Raw genomic sequence first — 25526 nt, forward strand, 5'->3', positions numbered from 1 at the left:
CATCCATCCATCCATCCATCCATCCATCCATCCATCCATCCATCCACCCATCCAGCAGTTGAGTGCCAAGAATGTATCACCACGACTCTCTTGGGTGCTGGGGTGAATGCTTAGAGCTTACAGTCAAAATTAGAATTTAAAATCTCTGGCCAGGAACGCTGAGCAAGAATGTGTATGGATCATGCAGGAACAGAGGGTCCGTAGACAAGGAAGCTAAGAAACGCTCCCTCAGATTCCTAGGGAATCTCTGCACATACACCTAAAGGGAGAAAGGGGTGGCGGGGAGAAGACACCTGATTGAGTCCATTCACCGGGTAAGCAGGCTTCTTGCAATAGAGAAACTTGTTTCTCCCACGCCGGGATACCTGCGAACCCCGCTCCCTGCCCCCAACCCGTATCCAGCACTTCCTCTAAACTCGTTTTTTGGGAAGTGGGCTCTAGTGGAAGTCTCGTGTGCAAGGATAGGAGGACAGGCTTGATCCCCGGCCCTGGAGAGTTCCTGAAAGAGTCCTCCCGTGGAATGATGGGATTAAAACAGAGTTCTAGAAAGGCTGTCCCAGCAGTGGCTTGCTTGTCCAGAGGGTAGATAGGAAGCAAGAGTGAGGCCGAGAGACCCAAGTGGCTGTTGCAATTGCCCAGGAATATAATCCTAGGGCCTGGGTGCAGGCTGTGGAAGGGAGGATGAAGAGGGGAGAGTCCAATTAAAAAGCATTTGTAGTCATTTGCTAGGGCGTGTAGCAAAATGCCACCAATGGAGGAGCGGAAATGTATTGTCTCCCAGTTCTGGAGCCTGTAAGTCTGAGATGGGGGTGTCATCAGGGCTGATTCCTTTTGAAGCCTTGGGGAAGATCCCTCCCTGGCTTACAGATGCCGTCTTCTCTCTGGCTCTCTTCGCATCACCTTTCCACTGTGCGTGCCTATCTCTGTGTCCGATTTTCATCAGGTCCCCGGGCATGCTGGTGTCGGGCCCTCCCTCATGACCTCGATTTAACTTGATTACAGTCATGCTCTGAGGTGCTGGGGGTTAGGCTTCCAACGTATCTCTTTTGGGGGACACAATTCAACTCCTAACAATGTTTGAAAAAAGAACAAAACAAGAACCAAACAGCAATAACACACATTTTGAAGGAGAGATGAAAAGGACTTAGTGTCTGACAGGCCTTGGGGCTGAAGCCAGGGAAGGGGTGAAGTTCTGCTTCAGAGGATCCCAGCTGGTGACCAGGCATCCGGTGGGGCCACTGTCACAAGTAGGAAAATGGCTTATCAGGGCCGTGGGGGGTGGGGAGGAAAAGTGAGTTAATCTGGTTTAAGCTCTTAACATGTCATCAAGCACATTGTAAATACTTTATGGGTGTGTGAGGAATAAATAAGACCAACCATGAACTAACCTGTGCAGTGTTTCTAACGGTAATAGTGCGGGGAGAAGAGTAAAGCAGGGAAGGGGCAGGGAGCGCAGACTGAGTGGGGGCTGCTGCCTGTGATAGGGAACTGCAAACCATCCATGGCAGAGTTCAGGTACCCAACACACGATGTGGTTTTGGAAAGTGTTCATGAAAGAGCAGTGAATTATTTCGCTTAGCATAATAATAATCTCAAGATCCAATAGGCCAGACAGAAAAGTCAAGAACCATATGACTTCACTCATATGTGGGATGTAAAACAACGCAATAAAGGAACAAGACAAATAAACAAAAACTGACAGACACCGACAACAGTTTAGTGGTTACCAGGGGGTAAAGGGGGGGTGGAGTGGTAGGAGAGAGGGAAGGGGCTCAAACATATGGCACTGTATTATAGAAATGTATGCGTGGAACCTATGTAATTTTACTAACCTATGCCACCCCAATAAATTTTTAAAAAGCAAGCAAGCAGTGAAGGCCGTCAGGGTTGGGAGTCCCCAGGAATCAAGGGCCTGTCTCCCTCGGGTTCAGCAGCCTGGCCTCTTCCGCCTCACAGGCCGTGGTTGGCAGTGTGGTTTGCTGGGGACCCACAGGCCAGGTTCCTCCTCCAGAAACCCACAGGGGAGCTGAGCTGGCAGGATACGACGTAACACGACCACAGCTCGAGGGCTGACTATGGGGCTCACCCAGCCACACGTCCGAGACTGGGCCCATCGGGGCTCCACGGCTCTTTCCTGCAGTGAGACAGGCCTGTTATTTGGGGACAGTGGGGTGTAGAGGCATTAGAGAGACCATCATGCTGGCCATTGACGACTGCGGCAGGTCAGGACAGGGAAGGTTGGCCGGGCTGCAGGAGCTCTGAACCTCCAGAACAGCAAGCAGAAACGCAGGGCCTTCCCAAACCTGGGAGTAGTTTGAAAAGCCTTGTAGGTGACTCTAACACACCCCACTCCCTCCCTGCAAATAAAGTCATTGAATGGGAGGGGTAAAGTATCTGGCTGTGGGTTAAATTCGCAAGGTAGACTTCGCAATAATGTTCGTTCCTGTTAACATGAATCTGTAGTTGAAGTTGCTGTGAGATCTGTCTTCATCTGCCTTCGTCTGCCATGTCCTCTCACCACCCTACCCTTCTTGGCCATTTTTGGATAATCCACGAGCCTGGCCCACTAGGTTGCTCATAGAAAGTGCTGCAAAGGGGCAGGGCCCTCCAAGTGACTGTTATGTCATCTGGCGGTACAGGCAGTAATGAGACTCTGTAAGGACGGATTTTAAAAACATGGAAAGCCCCTCTCAGTGGCCCACAGAAAACAGATTTATATTTTCTTACTCCAAGTGATTAGTGCCCACCTGTGATCTGAGTAGGCCGATGGCCCTGAATCCTGGGTCCCACCCCCCATAGACTGGAGTTGGTGGTCCAGGATAGGCTCCATGCACATGGTTTTTACAGGTCCCAGGACTGTTTCTGTGCAGACAGAGTGAGGAAGGCAGGGTGAGACCAGGCGTCCTCAGCATAGAGGAATCCAGGCATGCCTAACAGCACGTAGGCTGGCTGCTCCTACCTGCCAGCAGGTATGACTTGGTTGGCTGAAATCAAATTGGGGCAGCCTGGTCGGCCTGATCCTGGAGGCAGCCCCCCACCGTGGTCAGAGCAGGCCCAGGGGGACAGTCCCTGCTGCTGGTGAAGAATGTGGGAGGGAGGACTTTTTTTTACCGAAAACCTATTGTCCATGTCTTAGGCCCAATAATCCCGGGAAGCGCTGATGTCATGTATTTCCGACTTAGAGTGTGGGCCATTTGAGGTTTGTTCTTCACTTGACTAGTGTGCATTTCAGATACAGAGATTATGCAGAGTTTTATGGGCTGGATCATTGGGTCCATCGCTTGGTCCATTTCTCACTTTATAGATATGAAAACAGAGACCCAGAGAGATTCCTTTTTTTTTTCTTTCTTTTTTAGAAGCAATGGACATATCATATGTGTATTAGTCTCCTAGGGTAACAAAGTACCACAGACTGAGTGGCTTAAACAACAGGAATACATGGGCTCACAGCTCTGGACTCCAGAGTCCAAGATCCAGGTGTCACAGGGTTGACTCCTTCCGAGGGCTGGGAGGCAGAATCAGTTCCGTGTCTGTGCCCCAGCGTCTGGTGGCTTGGTGGCAGTCTTTGTGGTTCCTTGGCTTGTAGAAGCATCACCCCGATTTCTGTCTCTGTCCTCACATGGCATTCTCCCTGTGTGCACGTCTGTCTCCAAAGTTCCCCTTTTTATAAGGACTCCGGTCATATAAGAGTAGGGTCCACTTTAGTGATCTCACTTTAACTTGATTACCCCTGTAAAGACCTTATTTCCAAACAAGGTCACATTCTAAGGTACCAAGGTTAGGACGCCAATGTGAATTTGGGCAGAGGGTCACTATTCAATTCATAGCGGCTTGCAGTGATTTGGTGTTGATTATATTGCAGCACCTATCTTGGAATCTCATACTTTAATAAGTGGTGTGGATGAGTGGATATATAGCTCCGGGCATAACTGTGTGTGTTGGCAGTTAATCTGTGTCAGAAACACACCCTCACTATTTACATTCTACTTTGAGCAGAACGCCAGCGCTTTCCCACCTAAGTCACCTTGACTCTTGTGGATGATTTTGCTTTGTTTGTCATTCGTTCTGCCTGTAGAGGTCACACGTACATTTTCACCTGTGCATTCTCTGTGGTTCTACCCCCATCGGGGCTCTGGCTACATGCGTTCCCTCACCCTTTGCCAAATCACAGTGCCTTAGATGTGATGGGCACTCAGTATCTGTTTAAAAATGTTAAATGTAGCTGTGAGCTAGGAATAAAAAGTTCTTTCTGTTGAATGATTACTTTTCCATAATCAAAGCAATGTTCTTATTAAAAGAAGATGAGGGAAACACTATATCCTCGTTTTTTACTTTGCATGGGAGTAACTATTTTTTGTGTAGTGGTAATTACGCTGTACAGCAATGTCATGTTTTCCTTTCTTCACTTGATACAGTATCGTAAGCATTTTGAATAAGGAGTTAATATGATGGAATCAAAATGATGATAATTATAGTTAAAAATTTTAAGGCTAAGTGTTGTTACAAGCACTTACCTGGATGAACTCATTTAATTTTCAAACGACCTTCTGTGGGATATACTGTTATGCCCACTTTACAGATGCACATGGAGGCACAGAGGGGTTAAATAATTTGTTTAAGGTCACACAGCTACTGAGTAGTAGAGCCAAGGTTTGAACCACCCAGGCAGTCTGACTCCAGACTCCATGCTTGTAGATGCTTCTGGCCTCACCACAGGCAATGGAACAAGGGACACCTACTAGGTCCCTAGCTCTGCTACTTAGCTGTGTCACCTTGAGCTAGCTACCTAACCTCTCTCAGTCAATTCCCTCCTTTGTAAAATGGGTGTGATAATACCAGTCTCCTGGCACCCAGTAGGTGCTCAATAAACATCTGGTTAGTATTGTATTTAAATGATATGAACTCCATACAGTACTTAAATCTCTCACGGAGCTCAAAGCTTCACTCTTTACTTCTAACTCAGGCCTGATCTGAAATTTTGAGGCCCAAAAGAGGGGCAGCGGATTGAGTTCTCCACCCCTTTCCCAGCGAGTAAGAATCCAACGCTGTGCAATTACCTGATGTGGACAAAACACTGCCAGCTGAATGTGTACACCTGCCCCCTGCAGCCAACCCCAGCACCTTCTCTCCTAATATACATCATGCCCCTCTTATCTGAGCAGGCACACGTTTTGGGCAGGGTCCTTTCAAGAGGATGCTGGTCTACTTGACCGGGAACAACTTGCCCCTTGCGTGCCATCAGGGACAGCTCCAGCTAGCTTCTCGCTTCCTCATACACACAGGTTAGGGTCCTCCAATGGCAGAGGACTGAGCCTGGAGTAGCTACAGATCAACAGGCATCCAGCTGAGGAGTGAGAGGCTGGTGTCCCCCTTCTGGCAAGCACCTCCAACAAGTGTGCTCTTGAAGCCACCCTCACTTGCGTTGGGTGGGGCAGAGAGCCACCCCTTCCTCCTTGTGTGCAGAGGAAAGAAAGCAGGCAGAGCTCTCACTTCTCCACTAATTCCTTCAAAGAAATCTCTTCCTCTTATGTAAGTTAACAGGTTGGGGCTGGGGCAAGGATAATAGCACCACTTTTGGCCCCCACTTAGCTGGTCTTTTAGGGTTTACCTAGCACCTCTCTGTGGAATGTATGCAACCACTGTCCTCAGCATAGGGCCCCACTCAACACTCTTAAGACACCAGGAGGGGCCGGCCGAGTGACGTGTTGGTTAAGAGTTGGCTTGGGACGCCAGCTCTGAGCAGCAGGGCCCTGGTTCAGATCCCATGTGAGGGCCAATGATGCTGTGCCCTCTACAGCTAAGATGGTGAACAACAGCTTGACCTGGAGCTGGGCTGCCGTGAGTCGCCGGTGGCGACGGCATAGGCTGCAGTGGGGCTGGCGGGCAGCGGGCGTGAGCCGCCGTCCAATGGACAGCGAGCGACTGCCTCATCCGGGAAGAGCACAATGATCACAATACCAACATGAGCCAGTGAAGCAACATCCTCCACAACTAGACAGAAGAACAAAACGACAGCAACTTGTCTATTCCCCTTCCCCCGATTCCCCAACTCTCTTCCCCTCCCCCAATTCCCCAATAAAATCTTAAAAAAAAAAAAAAAAGACACCAGGAAAACATCCCATCTCCTATCCTGTAGTGTTATATTCTGTGCCACAGTGACTGAAATAGTTTCCCTATTATGGGACTTTGAGATTGTTCCACTATTTTGCTGTCCTAAAAACTGCCGTGGTCAACGTCTAATTGCCAATCCTCACCTGCCCCGCCCCCAACCACATAAGGCTATTTGTGTCTTAGGCCACATATACACCTCTATTTACAGACTAGACCTAACAGGCCAGACTGCCAGTTCATTCGTCCACTGAGCAAGTTATAGGAGCTTGAAGTGAAATCTTAGTGATAAATGCCACCAAATTAAAATACAAAAAACCAATAACTGTTTTAACTGTTGAAGCCCTATGAATAGCTAATTGATTTCTTTGAAATTAAGCAAGTTTTTTGAAAGCAAAGTTCCACATATGCTCCCCAGAGTAAATGGGGGACGGGGCACACATGATTTTTAAGCCATGGAACTCCAAGCGTGCTGGTGTGTCGATAGTGTTACAGAAAGTATAGTATGGAGGCCAAGACGATAGTTCTCAGTCCCTTATAATCCAGAAGACGATCTTAGTTAATCATTGATGCTAAAGAAGCAGCCCAAGAAATTAGGACTAATTTTGTATCTTGTTTATTCACCAAAGAAACACAAGTCTTTGGTTTCTAAGGACACATATTTAGTGTCTTAGGTGGGATCTCCCGGAGGTCTTGACCCTCACATACCATCTGTGCTTTCCTTTTGGATCTCCAGGTTCCCCACTTCCTCCCAGCTCCCCACATGCCCTGACATTGGTACAGTGGCCAGTGGGCGCCCTGTCTCTTAGCTGGGTGCCATCAGTACTATATCAGAGGGGCTTTTTTGGCATTGCTAATCCTGACAATTCAGAAAGTGGGTTTGAGCCCAGACGCTCATACTGACAACTTGGCATCTTCAGGGCTGAAGGGGACTTTAGAAATCATTTTATTCGTAATTTCTCTTGTTTTACAGAGGAGGGAACAAAGACCTTTGATGAGTGGCAGAGTTGGGACCTGGGATGTTGTCCAGCATCACCCCCTCCTCAAGTTCATTATTTCTCAGTCAGTAGCAATTGGTGTTAACAGTTGCTGGGGCCTCTTGCTTTGCCTAAATCTAGGGAGATTTTAAGGTTTTCCACATTCTAAACAATACCAGCCTGACAGGCTAGCACCGGTAAATGCTACTGGAACAAAATTGTAAATGGAGGGCTGCTTTTGTCTTTAGATTGGACTGAGGTAGTTGGCAGAATGCGGTCCAACAGCCTTATTGCCTCAGAAGCGCATCCGGCCGCCAGGCAATCTGCGGACCCAGAGCCTTACGTGCGTTGTAATAACAGGGGAGGGACCCAGCCAGCGCTCGCTGGAGATGATATCTGATGTGAGTGAGCCCAGCAGGCCCCTGCCTGCTCTTCTCCATATGCAACAATCCTTTCAAGCTCCGACAAGACCTGTGTAATAGATGGGCGAGTCTTTTACTTTGTTCTCTAAGGGAGAGTCGTACGGCTCTGGTTTTAGGAAATTCTCAGTAGTGCCTCATTTTTTCCCTAATGTGACGTTTAGAGAATGAGAAAGCAGAGCCACCGGGTAAGACTAGGAAACTTCCTCAGAGCCTACACTTGGGATTTTTAACTCTGGTGAGGGGGACTGACTCCTGCCTGACAGATGCCATTTATCAGTCCAAATAGGCCGAGAGCATTTGTGACCCAGAGGTTTCTGGGCATTTAGAGGGGGCAGAAGGCATTTCAGAGGTTGGTTTCGCTGGAGTAGGAATCACCTGTCCTGTGAACTTATCACTAATGTCTCTTGGCCTGTGCTCTCACTTGCCCTCTCGTCTTTCATCCATCTTTACATAGGTCTATAGAGTTGACATCTCACCTCTGGGAGGGTGATGGAGGGCGCCACGTTAGAATAGGTGAATAGATACACTGATCACCAGAATGTTCAAAACACACGAGTAATCCCAGCTGGACTTGACTACGTCTTCAAAAAGATGTTTTCTTTCTGTGTTTTGACACCCTAGACAAGTTTGCCTGAAACAGATAATGACAAGATTCTGTCTCCCGTTTGGCTCATAGCTTCCTCGAGTTGTATCATCTTGCTTTCTCTAGACTGAGTTGATTTATCCCAGACGGTGACCTTCCCATGGCCTTCCTCCTCGGTGCTCCTGCCGACCATGGGACACACAGCACGTTATCACTGGAACCGACCCCCCTCGTCAGGCTCTCAAGCTCCGTCCCCTGACCCAACCTCTTCTGTCTTGCTTCCTCTCCCTCACCCCCTCTGCTGGTGAGCTTAGCTCTCACAGCTTCCACCGCCAGGCGTGGTGATGTTTCGCTGATTTGGGGTGGAACCTGCCTTGCCAAACCCTAGGCTCCAGGAAATCTGGACCACCTAAAGTCTCTGTTTTCGATTGCTAGAGAAAAGAATGAAATGTAAATAGCTGCTCCCTCTACAAATCCATGCTACCCAGCCGGTTTCAGGGCCTTGAATACCTTTTTCTAATGATGAACCTTCTAGAAATAAAATTTAACAAGAAAAATCACAGGACTCTGATGTGTTGTAGTCTGCTAATGCCTCTGTCTTTGACTTATTTCTACTTTTAAACCAAGTCAAAGTACCATATTTGTGGTAAGCCATGTACAAGCTGAAGGGCAAAATGCCTGCTTTCTAGCACTTAGTTATCTAACTAAGAACAACATAAGGGATGTTTATCTATGAATCATTTAATTGTACAGGCCTCTATTTTATCGGCTCTAATTGTTTGACTTAATGGCGTCTAGCCTCATTATATATTGTAATTATATATATATAGTCATATGTGTGTGTGTGTGTGTGTGTGTGTGTGTGTATATATAACTATATATATATATAGTTATATATATATATACTCTTCTAGTCTCACTTAGTGCTCTGTTGACCATAATTGCCTTCGAATTTCACAGGTGGGCCAGAATTTCATTTAAACTTCCGGTTGGCGTGGGGGTCAGAGCAGCCACTCTCACACACAGTTGAGAGTGTAACATAATACTAGTTTCAGGAAATTATTTGGCCGCGTCTATTACTCATGGATCCAGCAATCCCACTGAAGGACTGGATCCTACAGAAGTCATAACAGGGGGTGTTTGAACTAGAAGACATAACTTACATGCCCAGTAGGAACTGGGTGAATTAATGTTGGTGCTGTGACAGGGTGTAATACTATTAAACCATTAAGAAGAGGAAAGATCGCTGGCCTTAATAAAGCAATGTATTATTATTCTATTATTAAACAGGTAAAGCAAGTGGTAGACTAATATAGTTTTGAGCTAAAAAAAAAATATCTCCATATAGGTTCCTGTGACTAAGGAATCAGTGCGGTGGTGCTCCGGATTGTAACCACTAACCTCTAGGAGTGTGATGGGATCAGACATGGAGAGAAAAAGACTGTCACATCTTTTGTTGCTTATTTTAAAAACCTGTATGATTTTGAATACTTTTAATTTTTTGTGTTTTGGATATTTTTTTCAAATTAAAAACAAAAATGTAGTGAACTGAATTATCCAATCATTTGGATGGCATTTAGGTTCAATACACTTTTCATATATTGACACTTGAAACCAAGAGTCTTTTTTCAGCTCACACATGACTATGCACCACAGGAAGATTCTAGACTGAAAGGAAGGAGTTCACGAACGCATGTCCCCTCTGCAGCTTTTTTTAAAAAAATATTTTATTGGGGAATTAGGGAAGGGAACAGAGTTGGGGAATTGGGGAAGGGGAACATTGTGTTTTTCCAGGACCCATCAGCTCCAAGTCAAGTAGTTGTCCTTTAATTTTAGCTGTAGACGGTGCAGCTCAGCTCCGAGTCCAGTCACTGTTTTCAATCTAGTTGCGGGGGGCGCAGCCCACCATCCCAAGTGGGAATCGAACTGGCAACCTTGTTGTTAGGAGCACGTACTCTCACCAGCTGAGCCACCTGGCTGCCCGTTGGCAGCTCAGTGGCAGCTCAGCTTGGGTGCAGCTCACTGGCCCATGTGGGAATCAAACTACCAACCCTGTTGCTCAGAGCTCGCGCTCTTAACCAACTGCACCACCCAGCCAGCCCCCTCCCCCCACATCTGTAGCTTTTGATTGGTTGGGCTCCAGCAGCGCTTTGTATCCTATGGCCTTGGACTTAGGAGTGGAGGAAATACAGGCAGAAACTCCCTGCCCCTTGGTGGGTCGTGGTCTGCCTGTGTTTGCACATGCCAACCGTAATCTCCTGTAAAATACCTGTGACATTTCTGAACAATAACCAACTATCCTTCGTACACAAAGGGAAAACCGCTCCCCCTTTCATCTTTGAAACCCTAGCAAAGGTGTGAAACGACACTTGAGCGTGCGGCCTCACAGCAACAGGAACAGCTGGAGCAGTCTCTGACCCCCACTTCACCTCCAGATGCAGCAGGCCTCCCTTGTAATCAGATAGAAAGCTTCATTGAAGAGAAGAAAGAGCTAAATGTGCAAAAACCCCACACGTTTCCGTAGCATTTAGTTCAAATTCCATTCTTCCATATGTCTTTCTTTCATCCTCAGTGACACTTGCCCTGTTACCTGAGGTCTCACTTGAATTCTGGCCCACCTCTGCGTTCTCTTGGCATCTGTCCATGCCTTTGTAACATGTTATTTCTTGTGGCATCAATATCGACCTACATGTCCTTGTTCCATTAGTGAATTGTTACCTTGAGGCAGCAGGGCTCTGTCAGCTTTATCCCCATAGTCCAGGCCCAGAATGGTCACTTACACTGAGCAGGTGCTTGGTAAATATATCCTAAATTAAATACACTTCTAAAAGCCAGTTTCTGGAATATACTTTCAAATAAATAAGGATGTCCAGTTTTCTATATGTATGTTATGATTCAATCATAAGTAAAAATAAGTATAAACAATTATTACAATAATAGTAATTAATCTGCAGAAAATGGACTGAGTATAAATGGCTTTTAAAAAAAAAACCCGACAGGAGACGCTTAGTCTGGCCCTAAAGTTTAGAAGTGGATAATCGATAAACGCATTCAGGAGAGTTACGCAGATACTGAGCTCTGTCTTAGGAATTCCTACCACTGAAAGCTGCTTGAGTGTCACTGGTTGTGCGAAGGGACAGAGTTTGGAACACCGACACTATGACAGCTATCTGAGCTCTGCTACTGTTGCCCACCTACACAGTTAAAATCCTATTTTCAAAGCCATTTGCTAAAATATTTTTCCTAACCGGGAGACCAAACTTGAAGCACTGGTTCTCTTGGGGAACTGAGTTTAGTTCTTTGACTTGACCTGGTTCCTCGACTGCACAGGAGGCATTTCCTCTCAGGCTCTTTGCCTGTAGTTTCTGTTGCTGCCACCAGATGAGTCAGGCTAACTTGGTTTTGGTCTTCATGGTGGTTTCCAACCAGACTTGGGCTATAATCAGGTTAACCAACCTGTTGCGTGCTTTCCCTGTCAGCCATCTTCCCCTTAGTCTGCAAAATAATAAAGATGTAATGCTGCATTAATTAGCTAAGCATAGAGACTTAAGGGTGGATCCAGGCAGTCCAGGAGAGCGTGTTTCACAGAACACTGGACCCTTGGTATTGGTTTCCACCTTCCCCACTGATCTGTCAGTGTCTGGGCCCTTCCATCCATCCTGCACGTTCACCGCCGAGTGGAGTGCTGTCCCCAGAGTGTTTCCTTGGCCCTGGGGTCTCTCAGAGCTTGGTGAGGAGTCTTCAGAGGTGGCTTTTCTTCAAGACACTGTGCTATCAGCTCCCTGAGCAGAGACAGGACCTGATTACCAGTTTATCACCTAAACAGAGTGCAGAGTCAGGGTAACTTAGCCAAACTTTCCTGCGCTCAAAGAATTTCTGGCAGCAGTTAACGTATTTCCCCAAATATCAGGTAATTCCCTCGTGTTTGCAATGAGAGGTTTTACAAAATGGGGGTTGTCTTTAGCCCACTTGAATATATAAAACATTGGTATTCAACTTTGTGGTACCCTCAAATGTCCTAAGGAGATTAAAAAAAAATTATTGTGGTAAAGTTCACACAACGTATTTACCATCTTGACCATTTTAAAATGTACAGTTCTGTGGCATTAATTACATTCACATTGTTGTGCAGCCATCACCACCACCCATCCCCAAAACTCTTTTCTTCATCTTCACAAACTGAAACTCTAACACATTAAATACTAACTCCTGTTGCCCCTCCCTAACCCCTCGGTAATCACCATTTTATTTTCTGTCTCTTCAAATTTGACTCCTCTAGGTACCTCACATAAATGGAATCATATAATAGTTGTCCTTTGTGACAGGCTTACTTCACTTAGCATCATGTCCTCAAGGTTCATCCGTGTTGTAGCATGTGTCACAATTTCCTTCCTTTTCAAGGCTGAATAGTATTCCACATTTTGTTAGTCCATTCATCTGTCGATGACATTTGGGCTGTTTCCATTTTTTTTTGTTCTTATGTAGACCTTTCTTTTTTGGCATACAGACCCAACCATGCCCAGAAACTATGCTCTTCCACAAAACCAAGGCCCAGCTGGGGCCCAGCTGAGATCAAATACGTGAGCTCATAAATGCACGAGGTGTGTCACTTCTTTTCCCCACGACATTCGGCAGTTTAGAGCAACACTGGTAGAGTGGAGTTCGTGCGGCGCTAAGGATTGGCCAGGGGCCCACAGCTGACTGACAAGTCTAGGGTGTTTTTAAACATATCACTTAGATGTTTGATCATGTAAGTGGGCAGGCGACAAAGATGGAGTGGGGTTGGAGGCCACCCAGCTGGTGACCAAGGAGCTGAGGAGAAAAGCAGGGTCAGAGGGAAGGAGGGATAAGGAGGGTGTCATGGAGAAGGGCAGTCCCTCCCCGCGTGCTGTGTTTGTCTTCATTTCTACCCACCCTCCACTCACCCTGCCTTCTGCAGATGTGAGGTGTTACGTCTCAGATGTGCGGATCACCGTGGTCCAGCATGGATAAGACCCTTCGCCTTGTAGTCTAGAATCTAGTGCAAAAGAGACACTCCCCACCCCTCTCATCTTACCAGCTCTCGTCTTCACGTGGCCCTTAGAACCCCTGGCCTTTCCACAACTTTTGCTGGTGTTGCCTCTTATTTTTCTCCCCTCCTCTCGACTTTCCTGTCTCATTCCCTCTCCTGCCACCAAGATATGGGTGTCTGGGTGTCCTGAAGGTTGTGACCTCACATTTGGCTCTCTATCACCCATCTCTTCTTCCACAATCACTTCAACATCCTTACTTCTGTCTCGTGCCTTCGCCTCTCCCAACACCAGCACCATGTTTTCAACTCCCATAGACATCTCATCTTATCTGTCACCTCTTCAGAACCCGCCCTTCACTTCACCTTCTTCCCCTCGTCCCCCTGATGGCTATACCTCAGGAGTGACTCCAGCTTTATGCCTTCCTCTCCCAGGAGAGTGGTTTGGGATCTCATCAGTTCTTGCCTGTGAGGCAGTGCTGTTTCCGCCACCGTCCCCAGCCTCCACGCTGTTCCTGACCACCCAGGCCATGTTTCCTGCTTTGTTCCTAGAGCTCTGAGGATGCCCTGCTTTTGACGAGCCCTTTTAGGACGCCCTGTTATCTGTGATATGGAGCCCAACTCCTTAGACAGGCTCTCAGGTCTCAATCCGGCCTCAGCTCACTTCTCCCATCTCTGTTACCCATCTCATGGCCTTCCTTGAAGAACACAAAATACCCCACAGGGCCCCAGGCTTTCCTTATCGGCTCATGGTGGGCCTCTTTCTAAATGCCCTTTCCTCCTAAGTCCCCACGCCAAACCCTCAGCAGGTCTCATCTCAAATGTCTCTGATTTAAAGAAGCCTCCTCTGTTTTTTGTTGTTGGAAGAAACCTCTGTCCTCTCTGACTAGCTATCCCTCCCTATTGGAGCTTACCATCTTCTGCCTGTATTTTAGTTATTTGTGCATCTCTATTTCCCCAGCATATCTGAGGGTAGCCCTTGAGGTCAGGGTTCAGGGCCTTTTATCTTTGTCTGTAGGGTCCCACATGGGAGCTCGTACCTACTAGCTGCTCAATAAACACCTAAAAGACCCTAAAAACACAAATATTAGTCTTTTCTGATTTCACCCTTATAAAACTAACCTAAGAAGTAGCGTAATAATCAGAACAAGAACAGAGATTGTAGATATGAACCTAAGTTCTGTCTCCATCGACCTTCATGAGTAATTCTGCGTCGTGTCCCTTGTCAGCATCATGGGGACGGTTTTGGCCAGACATTGACTTTCGTACAACTTTTCTCCAGATCGTGAGAAATCAAGTCACATATGCCCTCTAATATAGTCTTTACCTAAATTTCACGTTTTAGTAGGGATCTCAGTCGTAGCAGGACCTGTCAAGTTTAACATTTGTGTGTCTTCACACCACTGGGAGGTCCTGTTTCGTTTCCAGTTCGGGGAGCAGAACTGGGACTGTTGAAAGCGGTGCTCACCTGCCCGCTCCTGCAGGAGCCGCGCCGATGGGAAAAGGCAGGTCTCTACACGACCTGTTCAGCAGTGAAGCGTGGCCCCAATGCTGTGGAGCCTCTGGATTTCGCTTCATAAAGGTGGAACACTTTTGTTCTCTCAGAGGCTTCCTATCACTCTTACAAACTTTATGCGAGTATATGTATGGGGAGCAGGTTGCTTTTTGTTCCAGGAAAGACAGTGGTGAGAAATGAGACTCAAACAGAAGCAAGAAATCTGTAGATTAGTTAGGGGGAAAATCCAACTGGTGAGACATCGGAAGTCTTCATGGGTGAAAAAAGAATGAGAGTTGTAATTAGACAAATGTCTACACACTGCTGAGACGTGGGAATTTATGAGCTTGGAGTGAGGAGAAAGGCTTCTTAGAAGATTAAGAGTAAAAGACTGTTGAAAATGTTTGACACCTGAGAGTTAGCACATCTTTAAGGGGGAGACCCTCAGATCTGACAACACTTAGAAACAAGCTCATCTCTCAGGCACCTCGATGTACAAGCCAGCTTTGGTACACGGCGTGCCTGAAGTTACGAGGCAGCTGGAGGAAAACCCTGAGCTTTTGACCTAACTGTGGTGCATTTTCTGCAATACTGTGGATGGAGGGGTCGTATTAACTGCTGAGACAGATTTTAGTTGTACAAAGATGGAGTTTACATAAACAAGTGCAGTCTGGGGCAGGTCTCTGCTGACTCCACTGTAAACACACACGCACACGCCCTCCGAGATCAGAGCATATCTCTCTGTGTGCCATATCCCGTGGCCTTGGTTGTGAAAATAGAACCTCAATCAAATGGGCAGAGAGACACGATTGCCTCTCAAGGGATTTGGATGCTGCCTTTTAAGTTAATCTTTGCTGCTTTGTAGCATATGCTTAAAAAGTATAAGAGATAAAGGAAAGAATTATAACCTGGACTGACAAACAGCAAGCCCGCCAAGAAGTAGGTGGGGAATACAATAAGGAAAATAATCCATCAGGTGAAATAAAAATAAAACAATAGCACATTGTTGAGTGTATTGATACATTTTTTAAAAAATAGGGACAATAATTCATGTACCAAACGTTTGTTGAGTGTCGTCTGTATGCCAGGCACAGTTCTGGGCACTGAGGACCCAGCCCAGGGAGCAAATAGACAAAGCCCTTCAGCAGCTTACATTCTAGAGACAGACGCAGAGTTCACTACCCATTAAAATACCATTCTTAAGATCCAACCCCCCAACCCGCCCCAGGTTTTGGTGGAAATTTAACTAAATTGGAAAGTTAATATAATATCTCCATTCACATATGAGTATGATTTTAATGATGGTTGCTTTTTCGTTCCTAGGGAGAAGAAAATGGCTTTCCAGACAGCACTGGAGAGCCCCTTTCAGGTAAATGATTGACTCTAAAGATGTCTGGGCTTCGGTCGAGTCAGTGATGGCTAGCGTGGCTATATAAAAGATAATTGCGAATATGTTTATCATTACCTTTAAAAATCTGTATTACAGACTAGAGACACTTTCCAACCACATGCCGTGGTAAACTGCAAAGAAACCTTACAAGATTTCACAAAAGGCTTTGAAGGGTATTTTCTGAGTTAACCCTCCTTTGTTTGTGAGGGGCTCTGCAGGATTCTCAACTGGACAGGTTTAGGATCAGGCAGAACTGGGCAAACCCCCCCTACACCGCCCCCGGAGTAGGCACACAACTTGGCCAGGTGACTTGGCCAGGTGGGAGAGACCAATGGACGCAGGCAGAGCAAGTCAGGGCGAGGCCAGCCCCGCCCCCACTGCCTCTCTCCCGCTCTGTGCTTCCAGCACTTAGGTGCCCAAAGAGCCCCTCTGACATTAGGCCACGTGCTGCTCCTCACGCCTTTTCTGCTTGTCGTGTGTTTAACCAAAGAAACATGAAAGTTTGTCCCCTTACCCCTTTTTTTATTGTAAGGCAAGAACTTTGGCAATGCTTAGATTTCTCATTAATCATGGGGGAAAATATGGAGCGAGCATTGGAATAAGCTGCCAAAATAATAACAAAAAACAACAACAAAAAAACAAGCTTCACCAACACTTTCTATATCTTTAAAAACACATATTGAACTACCTGAGTCCATCAGGACTTTGTTTCTTTCTTTTTTAAGGGGGCTGAGAGACCCTCAGGACAACCTGTCATCAACCCCAAGGCTGTGCCCAGGGAACTGTGCTGGAAAGCAGACCTATGGGACATAATCAGCTGCTGTTTCCTTAGAAACATGATTTTAGCTCTGGGTGGTGAGATTCTAGGTGATTTTTGTTTTTTTCATTGAACAGACCTTTATTTGTTGAAGACCCAGTGTGTGTGAGGCTCTCTAAGGGGGCCTTGTGGCAAAAAGAACAACTGTGGAGACAACAGTTGGAATTCTGGTTCCGGTTCAGGTTAGAAAAATTAAGGGAGAAATTGGGCCAGACGAACATTCAGTGTATGTTCCCAGCAGGTTCCATGGGAAACCTCAATGCTCAGGGTCACATCAGGACACCCCATTGGAACTGCCTTCCTTGAGCCACACCCACCCCCAGCAGAGGGTAGGGCCCCTGGCTAATAATTACCCCTCTTCCACAAACACAGGCTGAAATTAGAAGCACTTAGCTGGGTTACCTGGAGGAGGAGAAAGCATCTTTGCATGCCAGCAGAGGCAATTTTTATTTTCTCTCACTCTCCTAGAGTTTTAAAATTTCTAACATGAGTATCAAAAAAATCTCCTCCCCCCAAAAATAAACCAACTTTAATCTGTATCTACAGAGGTATATATGAAACATGATCAGATGTAGGCAAACATACAGTGCATGGTAAAAAACAAAACAAAACAAGACAAAAAAAACAAGGAAGTCCCCAAATGCCTGTGACTAGCCTGGTGGTGAGAGCATGAATTTTTTTCCATAGGCTTATCTAAATGTTCAGGTTTTCTGTGACAAACACGTATTTCTATTCTGATTTTAAAAATCTGTATTTAAATTTTTTAAAGAATAACAACCACACATGAATGTGAAATGTCAGCTAAAATGAAAATGTGTAAAGTAAATTGTGTAGAAAGATCTGTAAACCCTTCAAGGACTCTTATGAGTTAAGGTCATTATTAATAAATAGATTAACTTTAACACAATTTGAGGTTGTCTCTAAAAAAATTTTACTTGTATTAAAATAAAATGGAAGACTTTCAAAGAGAATAAACTTTTCAGTGATAGCAGGTAATATTGAGAGCAGACTCTGAACTGGTAAGGTCACCTTTCACATCCAGCACCGTGCTTTGCACACAGGAGTGGTCTGTGTTTGTTTGGTTGGGTTTGTGTTTTTGTTTTTCATACACAAGTAAATGAGAGACATTGACTTGGAAGCTTTGCTCTTGGATGAATTGGCCAAAGCAGATTGCATATTTCATCTTTGAATGATAGTAGCTACTTAAGATTTGTTTTATTGTTTTACTTACAAACATTAATTTATCATTCACCATGTACCCAGGCCTTCCTCTAAGCACATTGCAAAAAAGTGCACATGACAACTCTGTGTGTGGGTCCAAACATTTTCTTCACCAGGTGGATGAGAAAGAAGCAGCCCTGGGTGACGTGGCCAGAGCTCGGTCACCCAAGTTCTAAGTGTGACTCCGGCCCCGGCCTGGCCTGGAGCCCACTCCCAGCCACCTCACAGGCTGCCTATATTGGCCGGTGCACATCCTGTGAGCACCCACTAAGTGCATGAGTGTCCTCAGAGGCTGAGGGTCAGATTCCAGCCCCCTCATACTGAGTCCTCAGCTGGGACAAGCCGAAGTCCACCCCACCCCACAAAGTCAGTCTCTGAGTTGCTGGACTCCCTCTCACAAAAGCTTGCTCCTTTTCCGGAATCAGACCCTCAGACTTAACTCAGAGCCTGGCTTTTATTTAATTCTTGTAATTTGAAAACCTGAGTGAGCTGCGATCCAGTTTATAGCTGGTGAATATAAGCAGGATGAGGGCGCCAGACGGAGGATTAGGCAGGAGGGAGAAATGACAGCTGACAGTTTGTAATCAAGGAATGGAAAGCGTGCTACTGAGAATCAGCTACCGCCAGGAAAGTAGAGCCTCCTTAGTGGAAACACTGGGCACAGAAGCAAACGCCCCGGAGGCAGAGTCCCATAGAGAAGATACTCAGAGTGACGCCTGGTTTCAAATGCCGCCAAATGATGCCCAGTGTGCCCTGTTAAAGGAGACATTCAAGTTTTACCATGTTCTCATGCAATGTTACAAAATGAAAACATTTGAGCATTGAAGGAATAAGGCTCAGTTATTTTTAAAACATCCCCGAAATCAGAAAATATAAAACCTTTTCTCCTACTCTCTCTAGTAGAGGTGGGTGTCACATGGACCATGACACCCTCTGCATCCGTTTCTCAACTAGCGCCAGTTTTTCAAGGATGGCTTTCTGACAAACATGCATAATTCAGCACTTGCCTAATCTAAACCTCATTTCTCCATAGAAAGAATGTAAAATAGGATTTTCATTTTTTTCAAATTGTGTCCATAAATTGACAATTTGTTAATATGTTTGCGTCACATAATTTCATAATTCAAATTCACATAAAATTCTATGCTGAATTTTAGCCTAGGTCCTTTCTTACAGAAAAGTGTCTTTTTTTAAAACTTTTTTATTTTTATGTGCCTTCTACACACCAATTTATCTAATGACAAGATTGAAACCCAGCTTGATTTACCAGCCTAGAGCCCTCCAATTTGTCAGCCTGCCCGGTACTTAAAGGGTGTTTTAGAGAGAGAAAATGAAATCATATTGTTTTTCTCGTTGGTTGAGATCAAACACCCACCTAAAACCCGCGGGGTCAGTTTCTTAGTAGATAAAAATAATTCTTCATTTTCCAGCTTCTGGCATTTAACTAACTAGCTCTGATCGATAATGTGGTATGTGTGCACCCCAATGGTTTATAAAAGCCATAAACTGGCATTTTAAATTTATTTCCAACTACATAGAAATAAACATGAATTTACACCCTTAATAAACATAACTGCAGAAGTATTTGACTTTGACACTTGGTATTTTGCAGGCTGCAGATCTGATAATTTATAAAGACCTGCGATAGAGCTATTTTATTTCGGGACCACAATATTTTGCTATTTGCAAAGTTGCCAGTAAACAATGTTTACTATTTAATTGTTTGAACTAACTCAAGTCTCCTACTTGTCTTGGGGAACATTATTATAAACGACCTGACAGCTAACAGTGGTCCTGAGCCCATTGGAGGAAAACACCGAGTGGTAATAGCTCGCCAAAAACCCAGTGCACAAGATAAAACGGCACCTCCCCTGCAGGGAAACCCATTAAGTCACTCTGATCCACTGCCAACATTCTGACTGGAGCCATTCTCTACGCTTAGCTAATCAGGACCTCTGTCTTGTTCCAGGTCACAATTAACTGTTAATTGACTGGTTGTTTACAATCTGCCAGCCCCAAACTTAAGAGCTAGACACTGCACCATTGGATGTGTACTGTTTTATTTTTTTACAGTTGTTTTTTTTTCTTTTTTTTTTTTTTTCAGCTGAGCCATCCTGCCGCCTGTTGGCAGCTAAGCGGCAGCTCAGCTCAGGCCGGGAATCGAACCGGCAACCCTGTTGCTCAGAGCTCACACTCTTGAGCAAGCTCTTAACCAATTAAGCCACTCGGCTAGCCCTTTACAGTTGTTTTAATGACTTAGACATACTTTGTCAGAAGAACGGGCTTGAGTCCTGAACTCTCCTATTAAGTATAACGTTAAAGGTGTATGAGAGAGGGGATGGGGGACAGGGCAGAAACGGCCCTTAGGAAAATCTATTCGTGAGCTTGGGAGTGTGGGGTGTATTATCTGTCCAACAGACACAGCCTCTGTCAAAGGGCTGTATTCCAGAATCTCATTTTGGCAGGCCCTCTAAGACCTTAGTCTGTAGATGTCATTTAGATGATGGTTTCAACCCTGGCTGCACATTAGAATTCTCATGGAAGATTTAAAAAACTCCCATGTCCTGTCTTCCCGCCCTCACCCTCCCTCCACTCCCCTCCCCTCCCCCGGGCCAATTAAATAAGGGTCTTGGTGGGTGGGACCAGACATTAGGATTTTGTCAATCTCAGGAGTGGGGGAGTTCATCTTGCAGCCAAGGCTGAGAACCACTGCTTTAAAAAAGGCATTTGGTTATGATTCCTCTCCTACAGCTTCTAATTCTTGGTTGTGTGCTCACTGTGAGCTAACATGAGGCTTTCATGGATGACCTCATCTAATCCTCTCAACAACCATATGAAATAGGTGTGAACATCTCTGCTCAGAGAGTGAGGACGTGGTCTTAGCAAGCTCGTAATCTGTCAAAGCTTCACACCTGCACAGTGGGAATAGGTGTTGACAGTTGGCATGCCTCTGGAGGTCCTGCTGCTGATCCCAGTGGTACACAATGTACTCCTTCTCCATAGCAACCGGTAATCTTTGGTCTGCCTTGTACATATGCTCAGCACCAAGAAACGTTTCTCAATAGCTCTTCATAGGCTGCCCGTAAGTTTCTAGTTTGATTATTTCTCTGTGTCATACTCTTCATTCATTTGATTAACTCTACATATATTATTATTGAGTGTCTTCTGTGTGCCTGGAACAAAGTGGTGACATCAGACATCAAAGTCCTTTTCCTTTTGCTGATTATATACTAGTTGGGAGTGACAGACAATAAACACAAACAAAGAAGTAAGTACACCGTGGTGGTAAGGGCACTGAGGAAAATAAATGAGGGTAATGGGAGAGGCTGCTGCTTTAGCTAAGACGGTCCATGGAGACCTAAATAATGCAAAGGAGCCAACCATGTGGAGATCTGAGGAAGGAGGACTCCAGGTAGGAGAACTAGCTGGTGCAAAGGCCCTGAGGTAGAGCTGAGCTCAGTGCTGTCGGGACAAGTGTGGGCAGTGAAGGGGCTGAGCTGGGAGACGTCAGCAGAGGCCAGATGGGGACTCTTTTCTTCCCAGTCTCCTTAAAAAAATACATGTAAAACCTAACACCTTCAAATGACATTTACATGAGACTTGACAAAAATGCTTTCACATCATTTATGTGACTTAACTGATGAGATACAGGAATTATCACCCTCCATTTTATAGAGAAGGAATCTGAAGTCTGTGGATGTTAATGGCGTGAGAAGTCAAGGTCTAGGAAGTTGGGGTACGGGGACTTGACAAGCCCATGTGACACAGGTCCAGAACGGGGTGATTCGGGGTCATGCATGCACCAGGCTGGTGATTCATTACGCCCTCCATAAGTGACAGCTATTGTGATGATAAAAAACCTCTGAGAGATCTGGGCCTTCCTCCTTGGAGCAATTCTTCCTTACTTTAAGGCGTTATTCAGACTCGACTTACAGAGAGCAAGTCCCTCCAAGGTTTTGGCCTCCAAAATAAGAAATCATCATAAATTCATGGTGTGTTCCATTTTTGCTTTGCACCAGTTGAAAATATACAAACTGTGGCAAGCAAGGACCCTACTTATTAGAGAATCTAAGTGAATTTTTATACATAAGTAGCTTCTTTTTTTTCCTCCCCAAATCTAGAATTGATCCGTCTTTTGGTATCTTCAGACCAATTCTGTACTATTTTCCACCAGTGTCTGTTTACTGTCAGATAATTCTCTATTAATTCTCTATTCGGGTTCTAAAACGCATCAAACATTAATAACAAATCTACCCTGTCTCCTGAGGAGACAGCCCAGTTCCCATTCATTCATTCATTCTTTCACCAAACAGTTTTTTGTTTTTTTTTTACCAAATAATTTTTGAGTTTCTACTGCACAGCAACTCTGTGCTTGTTATTTGAGAGGCATCAAATAATAATCCCATTTCGCCCTCATTTCTGATGAAAACTTCTTGTTTCTCCCCTGAGGCATCACCCAGTCTGTCCTTCCACGTGCACTATGGTAGGTATTTAAAGTAGGGCAGGAAAAAAGTATTTGATGGGGAAAAGAAAACATGTTTTTCTGCATAAGTCCCCCAGGATGCTAATTATAGTTTATGATTCTAAAGGCAGCTTTGAATTCACTAATGTTGGCAGTTTGTGTAAATGATTCCAATTCAGTAAATGGTTTGTCATTCATGTCGTTGGAAATACAAAAGGAAAACATCACTCAACTTTTGGTTCATCATTTGTTTTTAAAACAAATTGATAATTGGTCAATGTCATTTTTTAAAACAATGCGACCTTCTCATACACTGGAAGGCTGCCAGGAGCTCCACAGAAACCTTGCTGATGTTTTTCTTCTTCTTGACACTAAAGGATAAAACATTGTCAACCCTGAATCTTACAAGGATAATACTAGAGAGACCTTCAGACACCAGGACATTTAATTCTGGACATGGAGGTTACGTCTCACTATTTTTTTCTGTGACATTTCAGAAATATTTTTAAATTATCCAAATAAACACAATAATTACAGAAAATTAGGAACTGTCCATTTTTGTTATACATACTTCCAGATTTTTTAATGTACCTATGAATGTCTGTATGATACACTTTACATGGATATGAATGACTATATTATTTGTTTTTACAAAAACAACTACACATAATTCTTTGGTAACCTGCTTTCTTTTCCACTTGGCAGAATATTATTAATTTGATTCTACTTTAAATAAGGGCAAAGAAAATTGCAGAATTTCCCTTATATAGCCTTCTTTTCGTGAGAAACTACCTTCACCATTAGGAAGTTCTTTTGTTAGATAAATAGCGTCCCACCTATGCAGCTAAAGTCTCCCTTCTTTATATACCATTGCTAATGTAGCTGAAGACAAGCTCTCTCTATATTACCTAGAAATGTAATTCTACATTTTTAAACTCTAAGGTGTGGAACACAGTGAAGAAAGATACAGATCTGTTCTCAGGGCATTTCAGGTAAAATAAGGAATCAGAAAATGACACAGGATATCTCACTGCAAAGCACAGTCAGGGGATGCAAAGATAATGAAGGGATTCAAAGGAGATGGCGTTCTGCGCAGGTGCTGGAAGATTTCATGGAAGGGGTAGGTGTGAGGCGGGGCTTATAGGATGGATGAAGTGCCCTAGTGGAAGGGAAGTTCAATGGAGGAAGGAGAGGAGGAGGAGAGGGAAAGAAGAGAGAAAAGTGATCAGAGAGAAAACACCAGAAAAGGCACAGAGGTAGAAAAATATAAGGTAGGCTTTTTCCACCTATGAAATTGACAAAGATTTGTTAAAACTAACACTTGGTGCTGACAAAGGTGAAGTGAGATAAGCACCATTTCTGTCCTCTAGTTGGAGTGTAAATTGGTACAGACTTTATTTCTGGAAAGCAATTTGGGGCACATGCATTGATAGCCTTAGAATGCCTTTTGGCCTAATAATAATTCCATTACTGGGAAGATGATTAAAGATGTGGCCAAAGGTTATGGGCAAGGTCGGCATCAAATTGCTTACTCATAGCCTTGAAATTTGGGAAAACACGAGGTGTTCAATAATTTATACAAAATCCATGATTGTATATACTTTCTAAATTTTCTACACTGAACTTATTTGTCTTTTATCTTAACTAAGCTTTAAAAGAAAAAAAAAAGAAAATGCAGGTTGTCTATTCGGGGAACTGAGTCATCCAGCTTGTCTGGGGCACAGGTTATGTAGAAGGAAGTTGAGGCAAACAAGACTGGAGGAGTAAGTAGCCTGGGGAGCTTCCAGCGGAGGCCACGGCCGTGGGGACTGATTGGAAAAGAGGGAAAAGATCTGTGAGGACACCAGGGAATCACAGTGTAAGTAGGGGCGTTGAGGTGCTTTCAGTGCATCGGGGGAGAAATTTAAGTTCTGTTTTAGGTCCATTTTGTTGGAGATGCCATCTGGACATCAAGAGGAGCTTTCCAGCATTCAGTTCTGGAGCCTAGGAGTGCGGGCTGGGCTAGTCATTCATTTGTTCCTCATGCGTTCAATCACTCATTCAGTGAACATTGGTTAAGCATTTACTCTATGACAAGGGCTGTGCTGGGTCCCACAGATTCAGAAAGAAAGGGCTTACGTTCTAGTGGGAGAGCCTTGTAGAGGTTGTTGGGAGTGGGGGAGGTGACTGAAGGGAGAAAAGGTGGAAAGGGGAATCTTAGGGCTAAGAACAGGACCAGAGCACGCCCTCATTACTCAGCAGTGAGACGGTATGTTGGGCCGAAAAGGGGTGGGATGTGGCTTGGCTGTCACAGGAACCTCCAGGGAGGATGCAGCCTGCGGAGCAATGTACAGTGTCCGAAGGGAAAAAAGAGTTTTGGGCCAGCTCCAGAGGCAGCCATATCCAAGGGAGCGGGTGTTACAGGGACAGTGGCAGCAGCAGGTCCAGTGATCCTCAGAGTCAGGCAGGAATCCGCTTTTCTGGCCTGGACTTTCCTGCCTAGTCAGAAGTGGACTCTGGCCAGCAGTTGGGGTGCAGGGAACTGGGTCCAGTCTCCACAAGGTTTGGCAGGAATGAGACGGGTCAGCTGCTGATCGGGGCCCAAGAAGGTGAAGATGAAGAACACGGTGAGGCATCAGAGGGAGTGGGTTTTGAATTCTCCTTCTAGAACTTTCTAGTAGTGGATAAAAGAAGAGGAAGAGAAAGTGGCTTCAGCACGTTATGAAACCAGAGGAGGGTAGTTCAAACTACCGCAGGGTTCTTATTTTTTTACTGTAGAGGAGCCCTTATATATGTTTGTAGATAAAAGAAAGAGAATCAGTAGAGAACGGTGGCTGGAGATGAGGGGAAAGAAAGGAGGTATTTGATGAAACAAATCATGGAGAACGCAGGAGGGGTAGGCTCGCAGGCGTAAGTGAAGGTTGGCAAGGAGTGGGGATGCTTCCCTGACAAGTCATCTCTGTGCTAAAATAAACAATATATTTGTTCATGTAACCCGTTATCTTGGTTATCACAGAAATACAGCACTACCAGAGAAAGTTTGGGAAATAGAAACATAATCCCA

General features: G+C 45.0%; 1 protein-coding gene across 2 annotated transcripts in view; it reads left to right on the top strand.

Moving 5' to 3' along the window:
• Nucleotides 1–25526, top strand: part of EDARADD (EDAR associated via death domain) — a 54306-nt gene that overhangs the window by 25110 nt on the left and 3670 nt on the right. For both annotated transcript variants that reach the window (XM_019651788.1, XM_019651789.1), the window contains exon 5: nt 15917–15962. In XM_019651788.1, coding sequence (XP_019507333.1) covers nt 15917–15962 — 46 coding nt within the window. The remainder of the gene's footprint in view (nt 1–15916; nt 15963–25526) is intronic.

Source organism: Hipposideros armiger, unplaced genomic scaffold (genome assembly GCF_001890085.2).
Source record: "Hipposideros armiger isolate ML-2016 unplaced genomic scaffold, ASM189008v1 scaffold_167, whole genome shotgun sequence".
NCBI lineage: Eukaryota > Metazoa > Chordata > Mammalia > Chiroptera > Hipposideridae > Hipposideros > Hipposideros armiger.